At 42.1% G+C, this 14660-nt stretch overlaps 1 protein-coding gene across 1 annotated transcript in view; it reads left to right on the plus strand.

The window, feature by feature from the left end:
* The window catches only part of LOC147727409 (prostaglandin reductase 1-like), an 841629-nt gene that overhangs the window by 526641 nt on the left and 300328 nt on the right, over positions 1–14660 (plus strand). Inside the window, exon 7 of the mRNA XM_086963105.1 lies at positions 322–477. Coding sequence (XP_086819231.1) covers positions 322–477 — 156 coding nt within the window. The remainder of the gene's footprint in view (positions 1–321; positions 478–14660) is intronic.

The raw sequence follows: 14660 nt of genomic DNA on the forward strand, positions 1-14660 counted from the left end.
GTTTTGGCCTAGGAAAAGATGAGAATATTCCCATCACGATAAATTGTTATTTTTAGCTTGATGAAAAGCCCATTATGTCTGTCAATGTACTCGCACACCATGCTTCAATTTATGTATGCCATTAATGGCATTTACTGACTTTGAATAAAGATGTTGAAGCAAAGGTCATCTTTATCCTTTCTGTATGTCTTAAAACTGCCAATGCTTTACAAGTAGTTTACACGGTATGGAGGTGTCAATGTCCATTCAAGTTATTTGGAAGAGTGTTCACTGAATGAGAAAAGTTACTTTAATTATGTCCATTGCTTTCTCTTCACTAAGGGTTGCAAGGTTGTTGGTTGCGCTGGATCGGATGACAAGGTTGCCTATTTGAAGGAAATTGGCTTTGATGAAGCCTTCAACTACAAAACAGTTCCTTCCCTGGAAGAAGCTCTGAAGAAGGCCTCGCCAGGTGGCTATGATTGCTATTTTGATAACGTAAGTTCATGCGATGAAGAAGCAAAAGCCGATGTGGACATCTAGTAGCTAGCCATGTGACCTAATCGTCTATCTATCTATCTATCTATCTATCTATCTATCTATCTATCTATCTATCTATCTATCTATCTATCTATCTATCTATCTATCTATCTATCTATCTATCTATCTATCTATCTATCTATCTATCTATCTATCTATCTATCTATCTATCTGTCTGTCTGTCTGTCTGTCTGTCCGTAGATCAATAGATAGATAGATAGATAGATAGATAGATAGATAGATAGATAGATAGATAGATAGATCACCATGACTATTACGATATGATAGTGTTGGTTGACGAACTAGGACACTGACTTCTAGTCTTCATGTGCATGGGATTGAACAGTACTTTTTAACAAGAAATGAAACTAGATCCCCAGTTGTAACAAAAACCATCTTAATTTATTGTAAATTGTTTTATCTCGTGCGGTTCAAGATTTAAGGTTTATTCCTAAGGGTGCCCTTGCAGGAAGATGCAGATTGGCAGAAATGTGGATGCATAAAAGTGATGTTTCTGCATTGAGAGTGAAAAAACTTCCTCAGTAGTACACCTCTTTCCAAGCATATACCCAAGAACAATTGCTAAAAGTAAGCGCCTTATTTATAATTTGGCAGATGAGGACAAACCGTCTTAAAACGGCACATGTTCTGTCCTTCACCATAACTTACCATCACCTGTATTAAGAGTCTAGAGCATTGACAAATTATGCTCCATGTTCATTCTTGCTATCTTTTTCCCAGTCCAAGTCCGTCATCAACATTTTTTGTGCAGACAGATTGGCAGATAGACCAGCAAAAATCCGCCCGCCGTCAATATATCTGTCCTTTGTCTACCAGCGTATCCATGGTGGTCAATACTCCACATCTGCAAGTAAGGAAAACAAGCATTTGCAATGCAATGGGTCTCGCATTTACGATAGTTTGAGCTATTGCCATTGTAATGACAATGCCCATCCCGACTGACCACGCACGAAACCTAGGCGTCATCCTGGATTCTTCACTCTCAATGAACAGACAAGTCAGCGCCGTATCCTCTTCCTGCTTCAACATTCTTCGCATGCTCAGAAAAACATTTCGCTGGATCCCCACCGAAACAAGGAAAACAGTCACCCATGCTCTGGTCACGAGCCGACTGGACTACGGAAACACCCTCTACGCAGGCACTACCGCTAAACTCCAGAAGAAACTCCAACGAATCCAAAACGCCTCAGCCAGGATCATATTAGACATCCGACGCAACGAACACATCTCTGGTCACCTTAAAGACCTCCATTGGCTACCCGTCAATAAGAGGATCACTTTCCGACTGCTAACCCACGCACACAAATCACTCTACGACATCGGACCAGAATGCCTCAACTCTCGACTGTCCTTCTACACCCCCTCCCGCCAACTACGTTCTTCCAGCCAAGCCCTCGCCACGGTACCTCGCATCAACAAGACCACCATGGGAGGCAGATCCTTCTCATACCTGGCTGCTAAAACATGGAACTCACTCCCCGCCTACCTTCGCCTTACCCAGAACCACCTAGCATTCAGGAAGCAACTTAAAACGTGGATATTTGACAAGTAATCCTCCTCCCCTTTCTTAGCGCCTTGAGACCCTCTGGGTATGTAGTGCGCTATATAAATTCTCTGTCTTGACTTGACATTTATGTGTTGTTTTTGAAAATAGATAAATAAAAGGTATTGTCATTTACAATGCCAACAGGATAAACTCTTGCAATTACAAATCCTATTGCATTGCAAATGGGTTCTGGGCCCGTGCTATAAAGATTTTAATAAGCTACAGCAGGCAGGACACAGCTATTTGCGAAAATAGTGCTCAGAGGCTGTAATTAAAGCCTACCAAGTAACAACAGGTGTAACAGGGGGTCTTGCCTTGGGAGGTTACCAAATGAGACTTGGCTGTACTAAGGAGGGACTACTAAGCCTATTGACCAATAAACATCCACAATTTACAGTGGACAATGACACAAGCCAATGAAAAGTATGGGCGAAGAGTGGGTGGAGCTTCAAGTCACTACCTGTATACACCATGCCTCACAGAGCAGAGCATGCGCTGCCCAGGCTTCACCTAAAAAACTGCAAATAGGCACAACCATCCCACACCCACAGCACAATTAACAGGAACAAGATGTTACTGCTACTGCAAGTCTCAGGAAAGCATCCTGCACTAGTTGTGGGCCTATTGGCAGCTGCTCATCAAAAGTAAAGATAAGCTCACCCACACATCATAAAAGGAATATGACTATGAGTCAGTCTTTTCAAAAAACTACCTAAAACATGATTCAAAATTAGCATGCAAATCAATGAAAAGTCACATCAGTTCCCACACACCTGATCATATCACCCTGTGACATATGTCACCATACAGACCCTGTAATGTGCTGTGCCACAAACCTTCATGACAAAACCTAATAATGTATCTGTAACATGGTTAGATATAACACTCTTCAAAATAATTGTGAAAATCTTGACAATGCACCCCATACAAAAAGAATCCTCAAACATACGTCAACCCTCTCAAACAGAGCCATCTTCAGACCACAAATATATATATATATATATATATATATATATATATATATATATATATATATATATATTACCTACTGGCAGTAGGTAGTTATAGTTAGGATTTTTTTCAATGCAAAATCTCAACATTCTATTGTGAATAACTGTGGCGCCGGTTGAGGAATCTGCCTGAAAATGTCCTCAAATTTGCCTCGTGGCGCCCCGGTCCTTCCCTGAAAGTTTGGGGGGGATTTGTCAAGTGGGGGCTGAGATAAAAGGGGGTCCCAAAACGTGTTTTCTCCATGTTAATTTCCATAGGGCGGTCGACCTCACTTTTAGCCCGAACGGCTCAATTGTTTTCCACCAAACTTGGCAAAATTGTAGGGACTGGCAGCCCGATGTGCCTTTGTTATGTCTCAAGATATGTGCTCCAGTGAATTTTGAGTAATTTAGGTTCAAAAAAATATATATATCTATGGCCGCGCCCCGGTACGCGCACCGGGGAGCGCACCGGGCGCGCTACGCGACTTGCGCGCGGAAAGCTGATTGGCTCTCGGGTGTCTGTAAACATTCGAAACAGTCCGGAGCGGCCGCCATCTTGTGTCTCGGTAAGATCGAGACACAAGAGGAGGCAAAAACAAAGGGGGAAATGACAATAAGGTGGCAGAGTAGACCCCCCCATATCCCCTAGGTTTGATGTGGGGGCCATAAAAGGGCCCCGCGGGGCAAAACACATTTTTTTTTTTCGATTTGCGCGAGGGCGCGCCCGGTTCACGCCCCCGGGAGGCAACCGGGGAGCGTACCATGGGGAGAAAAAAGAAAGACAGTTTTTCAAAAATGTAGCATTTTTATATAAATTGGAGGAGGTTCTGAAAAGAACTGTTTTTTTAATTCTTTTTGTTGTTTTATTTTTTTATTGTTTTTTTGAACATTTTTTATTTTTTTGGGATTTTCTGAACACTTTATATTTTTTTGTAGTTTTTCTGGGGTCAAACAAAACACAGGGAATTGCAAACAGCTCAACTGGAGCAAAAAAATAGAAAAAAATTAAAGTTGCTTGCTGCAGTGATGGTTGTCTGCAGCTCGATTGAGTAAAGTGATGCTCTGCTCACCATATGATATTGTTTTGTTGCAATATATGCAAACCAATTTAAATTTTGCAAACTTGGGGGCTCATTAGGATTGCAGTTTTTCCGCATCCTCGGGGCCGGCAGAAGCCACCGCAGGCCCAGAGGATGCGGAAAAACCACAGCGGACTGACCAAAGACCCACCGCCACATTAGGATGGCTGGTGGGTCCTGGTTTCCGTCCGCAGCTTTTCCGCCGCGGCTGGCTTACAACCGTGGCGGAAAAGCTCTAATCTGGTGACGGTGTCTCTCAGACACCGTCAGGCAGATTAGGATGGGATGTAAAACATGCTTTTCCGCGGCGGCTTTTCTGCCGTGGAAAAGCATGTGTAACTTCACTGCGGGGGCTCGTTGCGGGCCCCCTTGGTGAAGGGGGGGTGGGGGGTGCACATAGGGGGTACCTATGGTACCCCCCTGCATTTGTATGCAGAAAGCGGCAGGCACCGCAAGGTGCCTGCCTCTTTCTGCATGCAAATGCAATGACTGCATTTCTAACATTGCCGCGGGTGCAGCTTGAAGCCGCACCTGCCGCAATGTTAAAAATAGAGGATGTGACCGCCTGGGTGGCGGTCACATCCTAATCGCACAGGAGGGGACTCCGCAGCCCATGCGGATGTCCCCTCCTCCTCAGTGATCGCGGACGGACGCAAGTCCGCCCGCGATCATAATCGGCCCCTTGGTTTGGACATTAGGGACCATCTCCCTAGCCTCTGCACCCGATGGAGTGGGTTGATTGGAGGTGCTTGAAGAAGAAGGATGGGGAGGGTTCTTGGTCAGTTCCCTGACCTCTGCACTCGAATAATTGTTTGGGTGCTTCCTCTGCATATGCCTAATCATAGTGTGGTTCCCAAAAGAATATTTTTTGTTTGGGTTCCCTCTTGACAGTTCTTGGTGACAGATGAGGCAAGTCACCTTAGCTGCATTCACTTTTTTGGCACCCCTTGGCATCTTGAAAAACTCCCAAATAAAATGTTCCTTGGGTCTGTATGGGGGATTGTCCTCAGGCAGATATTGCCTCTCCTCCTGCTCCTCTTCGTCCTCCTCTTCTTCATGACCACCAATGTGGTCTTGTGGTGGTCCTTGTGGTGGTGGTGGAGGTGGTGGTGGTGCAGATGCACCTGCAGCTGCTACTAGTAAAGCCAACTTATGGTTTTTTCAGTGAATGTAATCGGTTTTTAAAATGCTAATTCCTAACTTTAACTGGTGTGAAGCCAACCTATGGTTTTTTCAGTGAATTTAATCGGTTTTTAAAATGCTAATTCCTAACTAATACTGGTGTGAAACCTATGGATTTTTCAGTGAATATATATATATATATATATATATATAGAGAGAGAGAGAGAGAGAACATCCAACAGGCAGCCGGAGCCGCCACCGCCAATGATACCGGAGCCACTTGTGTAGCGGGGGCTTCTAAACCGTGCCACAGGCAAGCACGGCAAATTGTATGCCACAAACCTCCTTCCGTCGAAAGAAGAGTAGAAGCCACACAAGGGGGAAAATTTCAAGGGAGCCGCTTTATTGGTATCACAGCAACAGGCAAATGCATTTCGGCCGCCAGGCCTTCTTCGGTGCCCAAACGCTGCTGTAAATGGGCAAACTCCAGCCTAGAACTGCTATAAACATCATGTCCAGTCCTGATAGGCTAACATCACGTCCCTCCCACTCCAGCCGGAGTGGACAGCCCAACCTGCAGTCCGCGGCAGTACAAACGGACTGCACGTCCCAGAATGCAAAGTTCCAGCAGCAGGGGTTTACGGGGAAAAAAAATGCGCCACACTGAAGATGAAAACTGGAAGGTAAGTTCTGGTGCAGAGCGTGCCTCTTATTAAGCTGAAATGCAGTCCAAAAGCACTCCCTTGGGTCCCCCAACCGCAACAACCTTTAGTCTCCAGGCTTCTGCTCAGCAAAGGTCCGAATGTTAAGAATTAGCATTTAAAAAACCTATGAAATTCACTGAAAAAACCATAGGTTTCACACCAGTTATAGCAATGCATCACTTTTGCGCTTACAGATACTTCTGAAATACTGACGTATCTGTAAGCACTTCCGACATAATATGTCATATATATATGTCATATATTTAATATGACGCATGACTAGAAGACTGAAGGCCTCATTTATGAGGCCATGCGTCACTTTAACGCCACCGGTGCGTCACTTTTTGTGACGCACCAGTGCTGTAAATAATGCACCTTATTCAGTCATACTTACAAAGTGACGCATCTAGGTAGATGTGTCACTTTGTTAGCCCCTGCGCCACATTATACCTACGTCAGGTATAATGTATGCAAAAGGGACGTATTGACGCAAGAAAGGGTCATAGAGGTGACACAGTGAAATCTATGAGATATCACTGCGTCACTTTTATGACACTGTTGCGTCCAAATCTTACACCTGTTTCACAGCAGGCGTGCAGGCCCTTTCACATGGGGCCTGGCCCCATGTGAAAGGATGCATTGCTGGAGTTGCATCATTTTTGAGACACACTCCAGCAATGCATCATTTTTGCGCTTACAGATACTTCTGAAATACTGACGTATCTGTAAGAACTTCCGACATAATACGTTATAAATTTAATATGACGCATGACTAGAAGACTGAAGGCCTCATTTATGAGGCCATGCGTCACTTTAACGCCACCGGAGCGTCACTTTTTGTGACGCACCAGTGCTGTAAAAAATACACCATAGTCAGTCATATTTACAAAGTGAGATGCGTCACTTTGTAAGCCCCTGCGCCACATTATACCTACGTCAGGTGTAATGTATGCAAAAGGGATGTATTGACGCAAGAAAGGGTCGTAGAGGTGACACAGTGAATAAACTGGGTTTTCCCCATGCTACGCTCCCCGGTCCGCTCCCCGGAGCGCATACCGGGTGCTCCCCAAACGCAAATCGAATTTATTATTATTTTTTTTGCCCCGCGGGACCCTATTATAGCCCCCACATCAAACCTAGGGGGTCAGGGGGGGTCTACCCTGCCCCCTTATGGTCATTTCCCCCTTTTTTTGCCACCTCTTGTGTCTCGATCCTACCGAGACACAAGGTGGCGGCCGCTCTGGACTGTTTCGAATGTTTACAGACACCCGTGAGCCAATCAGTTTTCCGTGCGCAAGTCGCGTAGCACGCCCGGTGCGCTCCCCGGTGCGCGTACCGGGGCGCGCCTATAGATATATATATTTTTTTGAACCTAAATTACTCAAAATCCACTGGAGCACATATCTTGAGACATAGCAAAGGCACATCGGGCTACCAGTCCCTACAATTTTGCCAAGTTTGGTGGAAATCCATTCAGCCGTTCGGGCTAAAAGTGAGGTCGACCGCCCAATGGAAATTAACATGGGGAAGACACGCTTTGGGACCCGACTTTTATCTAGGCCCCCGCTTGACGAATCCCCCCCAAACTTTAAAGGAAGGACCGGAGCTCCGCGAGGCAAATTTGAGGAAATTTTCAGGCAGATTCGTCAACCGGCGCCAAAGTTATTCCAAATAGGATTTTTTTCAATGCAAAATCTCAAAATTCTAACTATAACTACCTACTGGCGACCGCCAGTAGGTAATTAATATATATATATATATATATATATATATATATATATATATATATATATATATATTACCTACAGGCGGTCGCCAGTAGGTAGTTATAGTTAGGATTTTTTTCAATGCAAAATCTCAAAATTCTATTTGGAATAACTTTGGCGCCGGCTGACGAATCTGCCTGAAAATTTCCTCAAATTTGCCTCGCGGAGCTCCAGTTCTTGCTTGAAAGTTTCGGGGGGATTCGTCAAGCGGGGGCCAAGATAAAAGGGGGGTCCCAAAACGTGTTTTCCCCATGTTAATTTCCATAGGGCGGTTGAACTCACTTTTAGACCGAACGGCTGAATGGTTTTCCACCAAACTTGGCAAAATTGTAGGGACTGGTAGCCCGATGTGCCTTTGCTATGTCCCAAGATATGTGCTGCAGTGGATTTTGAGTAATTTAGGTTAAAAAAATATATATATCTATAAGAGCGCCCCGGTACGCGCACCGGGGCGCGAACCAGCACGCTACGCGAGTTCGCGCGCGGAAATCTGATTGGCTCTCGGGTGTCTGAAAACATTCCAAACAGTCCGGAGCGGCCGCCATCTTGTGTGTCGGTAGGATCGAGACACAAGAGGTGGCCAAAACAAAGGGGGAAATTACCAAAAGGGGACAGGGTAGACCCCCTGACCCCCTAGGATGGATGTGGGGGCCATAAAAGGGCCCGAGGGGTAAGCATTTTTTTTAAAAAAAAATCGATTTGCGCAGGTGTGCGCCCGGTACGTGCACCGGGGAGCGTACCATGGGGAAAAAAGAATGACAGAGTTTTTAAAAAATGTAGTCTTTTTAAAAAATTGGAGGTAGTTCTAAAAAGAACTGTTTTTTTCTTCTTTTTGTTGTTTTATATTTTTTTATTTTTTTTTGAACATTTTTTTACTTTTTTTGGGTTTTCTGAACAGTTTTATATTTTTTTGTATTTTTCATGGGGAGAAACAAAAACCAGGGAATTTTAAATGGCTCAACTGGAGCAAAAAAATAACCAGAAAAAGTTAGGGATTTTCGGGCACTTATGGTTATTCCCAGCACAGATGATAAGTTTTATACTTTGCTTACCATAGCAAATTAACTTTCCACAATATTTGCACATGATTTTAAAATCGTTAAATTTTGGTTGTATTATAGGCATTGTCTCTGTTGCCTTTGAACCCGATGGAGTTGGTTCTTTCGATGTTGAGGGTCTTGATGTTGATGGGGGTAGCTTACTGCAGAGGTCCCTTACCTCTGCAGCAGAATAGTTGATTGGGTGCCAACGTATCATGTGCTGAATCATGGTATGATTCCCGAAGGAATATTTTTTGTTAGGGTTCCCACTGGACATCTCTGCATCACAAATCAGACAAGTTACCTTCGCAGCGCTGACTTTTTTGAAACCCCTTGGGATTTTGTAGAACTGCCATATGAAGTGCTCTTTGGGTTTGTAGGGCTGACTAACTTCAGGCAGGAAATGCCTTGTCTGTCCCTCCTCTTCATCATCCTCCTCCTCTTCTTCTTGACCACCAATGTGATCTTCTGGTGGTCTTTTTGATGATGGTGGTGGTGGTGGTGGTGGGGCAGATGCTCCAGCTGCTGCTGCTACTGTAGCCATTTTAAATTAGAAAAGATTAGAGACAGATCTCAAAACAGGTCTTCCTCAGTCAAAGGACAAAGTCAGAATAAGGAAAAAAGGTGGGGGCTTTCATCATTTGGAGAAAAAGAACTGTTCGGGACCAATAAAAAGTGTTATTTTCAAGTCACATGAGCAGGGCTTTCATCATTTGGAAACCAAAAATGTTGTGAACCAATGAAAAGTGTTATTTTCAGGTCACATGACCCGACGCTCTTACGCTACGCGTAAGCGGGTCAGGATGTTTCACGATCGTATGCGCTCGCGTACTTCCGGGTGCGCATATGCTTTGCATCATATGACGCATCACGCAGCTACGCGATATGTCACGATGTTGTTTTCGTTCGCGGCAATAGCGCTAACGGGAAGCTCACCGGTACGCGCCCCGGGGCACTTCAAAAGACGACGCTTACCGGGGTGAGCACCGGGAGCACTCCAGGGCCAAAAAAATAAAAAAATTTAAAAAACAATATACATTGTTTAACATAAATTTATAATATAGGATTCATTTTCACAAATAATACATTTCATAGCTATAGACATTTGCAATTAAAAAAACTTTGAAATTCACTGAAAAAACATAGGTTTGGGGCCTTATATATAGTTAGGAATTAGCATTTAAAAAACCTATGAAATTCAATGAAAAAACCAAAGGTTTCACATCAGTTATAGTTAAGAATTAGCATTTAAAAAACCTATGAAATTCACTGAAAAAAACATAGGTTTCACACCAGTTATAGTTAGGAATTAGCATTTAAAAAACCTATGAAATTCAATGAAAAAAAACATAGGTTTCTATATAGTCACTCATACATATACTGACTCATCATATGTAGTGATGCATCTATACATCCTGTTATACACCGACAGTCATCCAAAAGTTACTCACACACATACTCACACATGCAAATAAATTATTGAACATCCATTTATTTGCATATAAACCTATACACACACTACCTCCTTACTGCTAAGGAAACTTACACATACTTACTCTCTTAAACAATCACTTATAGAAACACATACTTATTTAAACAGGAACTCTTACAATCTCTTACTCTCACATATACTCACTTATATACATCAAAACTCACATACACTAGATTAAAATATATGTTGTTACTAAAAAAGACAATAGTGAGACAGTCATTCACTCACTAACACACACATATACACACTCATCCACCCATACAGTCCTGCACATATGCTGTCTTCAAAACACATACAAACAGTGAGTCAGTCACCAACCCATGCAGCTACTTATACACAAAGTGAAACACTGATACATATATTTCAATATTTAAAAGTTACTCGCTAATATATGTATTCAATAAAATACACCTAATATCGCAGTTAACCAATAATTTTTTTTTTAAAAACCATCCATTTACAAAATTATTTAACCATTTATTCTTCCATCAACCTTTACAAAAACAAATATCAAACATATACATTTTTCAGAAAGACACACATTCACTGGCTGGTGTCATCAGTGATGTCATGAGTGATGTCACTGATGATGTCATGAGTGATGTAATATTTGACGTCATCAGCAGTGCATTGCAGGCGCGCTTGTTATAGTGAGTCCAACTAACTATAACGTTGGAATTTCAATGGTTTTATGTCAGCAAAATTTCCAGCTAACTGTAACTGGTGAGAAACCTATGGTTTTTTCATTGAATATATATATATATATATATATATATATATATATATATATATATATATATATATGCCACAAACCTCCTTCCGTCGAAAGAAGAGTAGAAGCCACACAAGGGGGAAAATTTCAAGGGAGCCGCTTTATTGGTATCACAGCAACAGGCAAATGCATTTCGGCCGCCAGGCCTTCTTCTACAAAAGGTGACGCACCGGTGGCGTTAAAGTGACGCATGGCCTCATAAATGAGGCCTTCAGTCTTCTAGTCATGCGTCATATTAAATATATGACATATTATGTCGGAAGTACTTACAGATACGTCAGTATTTCAGACGTATCTGTAAGCGCAAAAGTGATGCATTGCTGGAGTGTGTCACAAAAATGATGCAACTCCAGCAATGCATCCTTTCACATGGGGCCAGGCCCCATGTGAAAGGGCTTGAATCAGTCTTATGCCTGCTGTGATACAGGCATAAGATTTGGACGCAGCAGCGTCATAAAAGTGACGCAGTGATATCTCATAGATTTCACTGCGTCACCTCTACGACCCTTTCTTGCGTCAATACGTCCCTTTTGCATACATTACACCTGACGTAGGTATAATGTGGCACAGGGGCTAACAAAGTGACACATCTACCTAGATGCGTCACTTTGTAAATATGACTGAATAAGGTGCATTATTTACAGCACTGGTGCGTCACAAAAAGTGACGCACCGGTGGCGTTAAAGTGACGCATGGCCTCATAAATGAGGCCTTCAGTCTTCTACTCATGCGTCATATTAAATATATGACATATATATATATGACATATTATGTCGGAAGTACTTACAGATACGTCAGTATTTCAGAAGTATCTGTAAGCGCAAAAGTGATGCATTGCTGGAGTGTGTCACAAAAATTATGCAACTCCAGCAATGCATCTTCTCTTACCCTTTCACACCCCCGTTCCTTTTCAACATTTTCTTTGAATATCCACATTCCCCATATTCACTCTCCTTCTCCTTACTTTCCTTCCCAACACTCACCTTCTTTCAGTCCCCCTACTTCACTGCCTTTCTCCTCTCATACCTTTCTGTTCTTTCTTACTCATTTTCCTTTCCATTATCAATGCACTCCACTTCACTTACTGTTTTTCATTTTTTTAAGAGTATAGCTCTTTGATGAGAATTTGAGATAGTTCTGAAAAGAACTTTTTTTTTCTTTTTTCTTTTTTAAGAACAGAAACAAAAACAGGGAATGGAAACTGCTCAACAGGAGCAAAAAAAACAAAAAAAATTAGGGCTGGGAATGGCAGCGATGGTTCTCCATTGCTCGAACCAAGAGCAGGACACTTTGCTCCCCAAAGGTAAGGAGTTGATCGCAGTATCTGCATTTCAGGACACCTTTGTTGAATGCAGGTTGTATATTTGGAACCAGCTCCTGCGATCGCCCCCTCACAGAAGTAGTTGCTCCTCCGGTGGATGAAGAGGCCCCATCACTGGGAACCTCTTGTGCCAGAGCCCTGACACTTTCTCGGGCAAAATTCTGGGGGTGCCTCCTCTCCACATGGCGTATCATTGTGAAGTTCCCAAAAGAATATTTCTTTTTGGGGTCACCCCGTGACAGGACTTTTTTGCAGATCCTGCACTCCACTTTTGGAGCATTCACCTTTTTCTGTCCATCTGGTATGGAAAAAAAATTCCAGATGAAATGCTCTTTCACCTTTGGCTGAGGAGGCTCTTCATCGATGAATTCAGGCTCATCTTCACTGCTGGATGGTCTGGCAGCCATGATTAACCAAGCAAGATCGAAGAGAAAAAAGGCAGGTCTTTCAGTCACTAAAGTGAAAGAAGAAGTGAAGGAAATGGGTGGGGATTTCATTCTTTGTAAAAAAAACTGTTAGCAACCAATGAAAAGTGTTATTTTAAGGTCACATGACTTGACGCGCTGACGCTGCGCGCACCGGAGCGCTTCCGGGTGCGCATACGCGGCTCGAACGTAGGCGCATATGCGGCGCGAATGTAGGCGCTTCTGGGGTGCATACGCGGCGCAAACCTAGGTGCTTCCAAGCGCATTCGCGGCGCGAACGTAGGCGCTTCTGGGGGCGCTTACGCGGCGCGCCGAAGTGACGTTTTGATAGTTTCACGGAAATGCAAAATTATTTTAATTTCCTTATTAAAAAAAAATGCTTTTATATGTATGGTACTAAATGTCTTGTGTTATTATTTACTTTTCTTTCATATTTTTTTACACGAACGCAAGTAGCGCTCTGGGAGAGCTTACCGGTGCGCGGACCCAGAGCGCCCCCAAAAAAAAATGATTAAAAAAAAATATTATTATAAAAAAAATAATACTAATTAATACTCACACAAATCAGCAAATTAAAAAAAATCGTAGGTTACAAACTCGATATAGAAAGGAATTAGCATTTAAAAAACCTATGAAATTCACTGAAAAAACCATAAGTTTCACACCAGTTATAGTTACCTGGAAATTTTACTGACATAAAACCATTGAAATTCCCTCATTATAGTTAGTTGGACTCACTATAACTTGCGTGCCTGCAATGCACTGCTGATGATGTCACATATTACATCACTCATGACATGGTCAGTGACATCCCTCATGACATCACTCATGACACCATCCTTGTGACTGAGTAACAGACCTCCTTTCAGTGTAATGTAACCCTTAAAACACATATTCAAAAATAGAAATTAACATTTTCAAAAAAATGGAGATACCCATACCAGTTACAACATACAATTCAGTAATTCCACCATCTATATACACATCCACTCATTCACCAACAGTTCTATATAGTCACTCATACATATACTCCCTCATCTTATGTAGTGATACACCTATACATCCTGTTACACACCGACAGGCATCCAAAAGTTACTCATACACATACTCACACATGCAAATAAACTATTGAACATCCATTTATTTGCATATAGAACTATACACACACTACCACTTTACTTCTATGGACATTTACATATACTTACTCTCTTAAACAATCACTTATAGAAACACATACTTATTTAAACAGGAACTCTTACAATCTCTCGCTCTGACATATACTCACTTATATACATCAATACTCACAAATAATAGATTAAAACATATGTAGTTACTGATAAAGACACTAGTGAGACAGTCATTCACTCACTAACACACACATATACACACTCATCCACCCATACAGTCCTGCACATATGCTGTCTTCAAAACACATACAAACAGTGAGTCAGTCACCAACCCATGCAGCTACGTATACACAAAGTGAAACACTGATACATATATTTAAATATTTAAAAGTTACTCGCTAATATATGTATTCACTAAGATACACTTAATAAGGCAGTTAACAAATCATTTTTTTTTTTAAAACATCCATTTACACACTTATTTAACCATTTATTCTTCCATCGACCTTTACAAATACATATATAAAACAAATTTATTTTTCAGTAAGACACACATTCACTGGATGGTGTCATCAGTGATGTCATGAGTGATGTCACTGACCATATCATGAGTGATGTAATGTGTGACATCATCAGCAGTGCATTGCAGGTGCGCAAGTTATAGTGAGTCCAACTAACTATAACGTGGGAATTTCAATGGTTTTATGTCAGTAAAATTTCCAGGTAACTATAGC

The sequence above is a fragment of the Lissotriton vulgaris genome, chromosome 3_1, assembly GCF_964263255.1.
Source record: "Lissotriton vulgaris chromosome 3_1, aLisVul1.2, whole genome shotgun sequence".
In the NCBI taxonomy this organism is placed as follows: Eukaryota; Metazoa; Chordata; class Amphibia; order Caudata; family Salamandridae; genus Lissotriton; species Lissotriton vulgaris.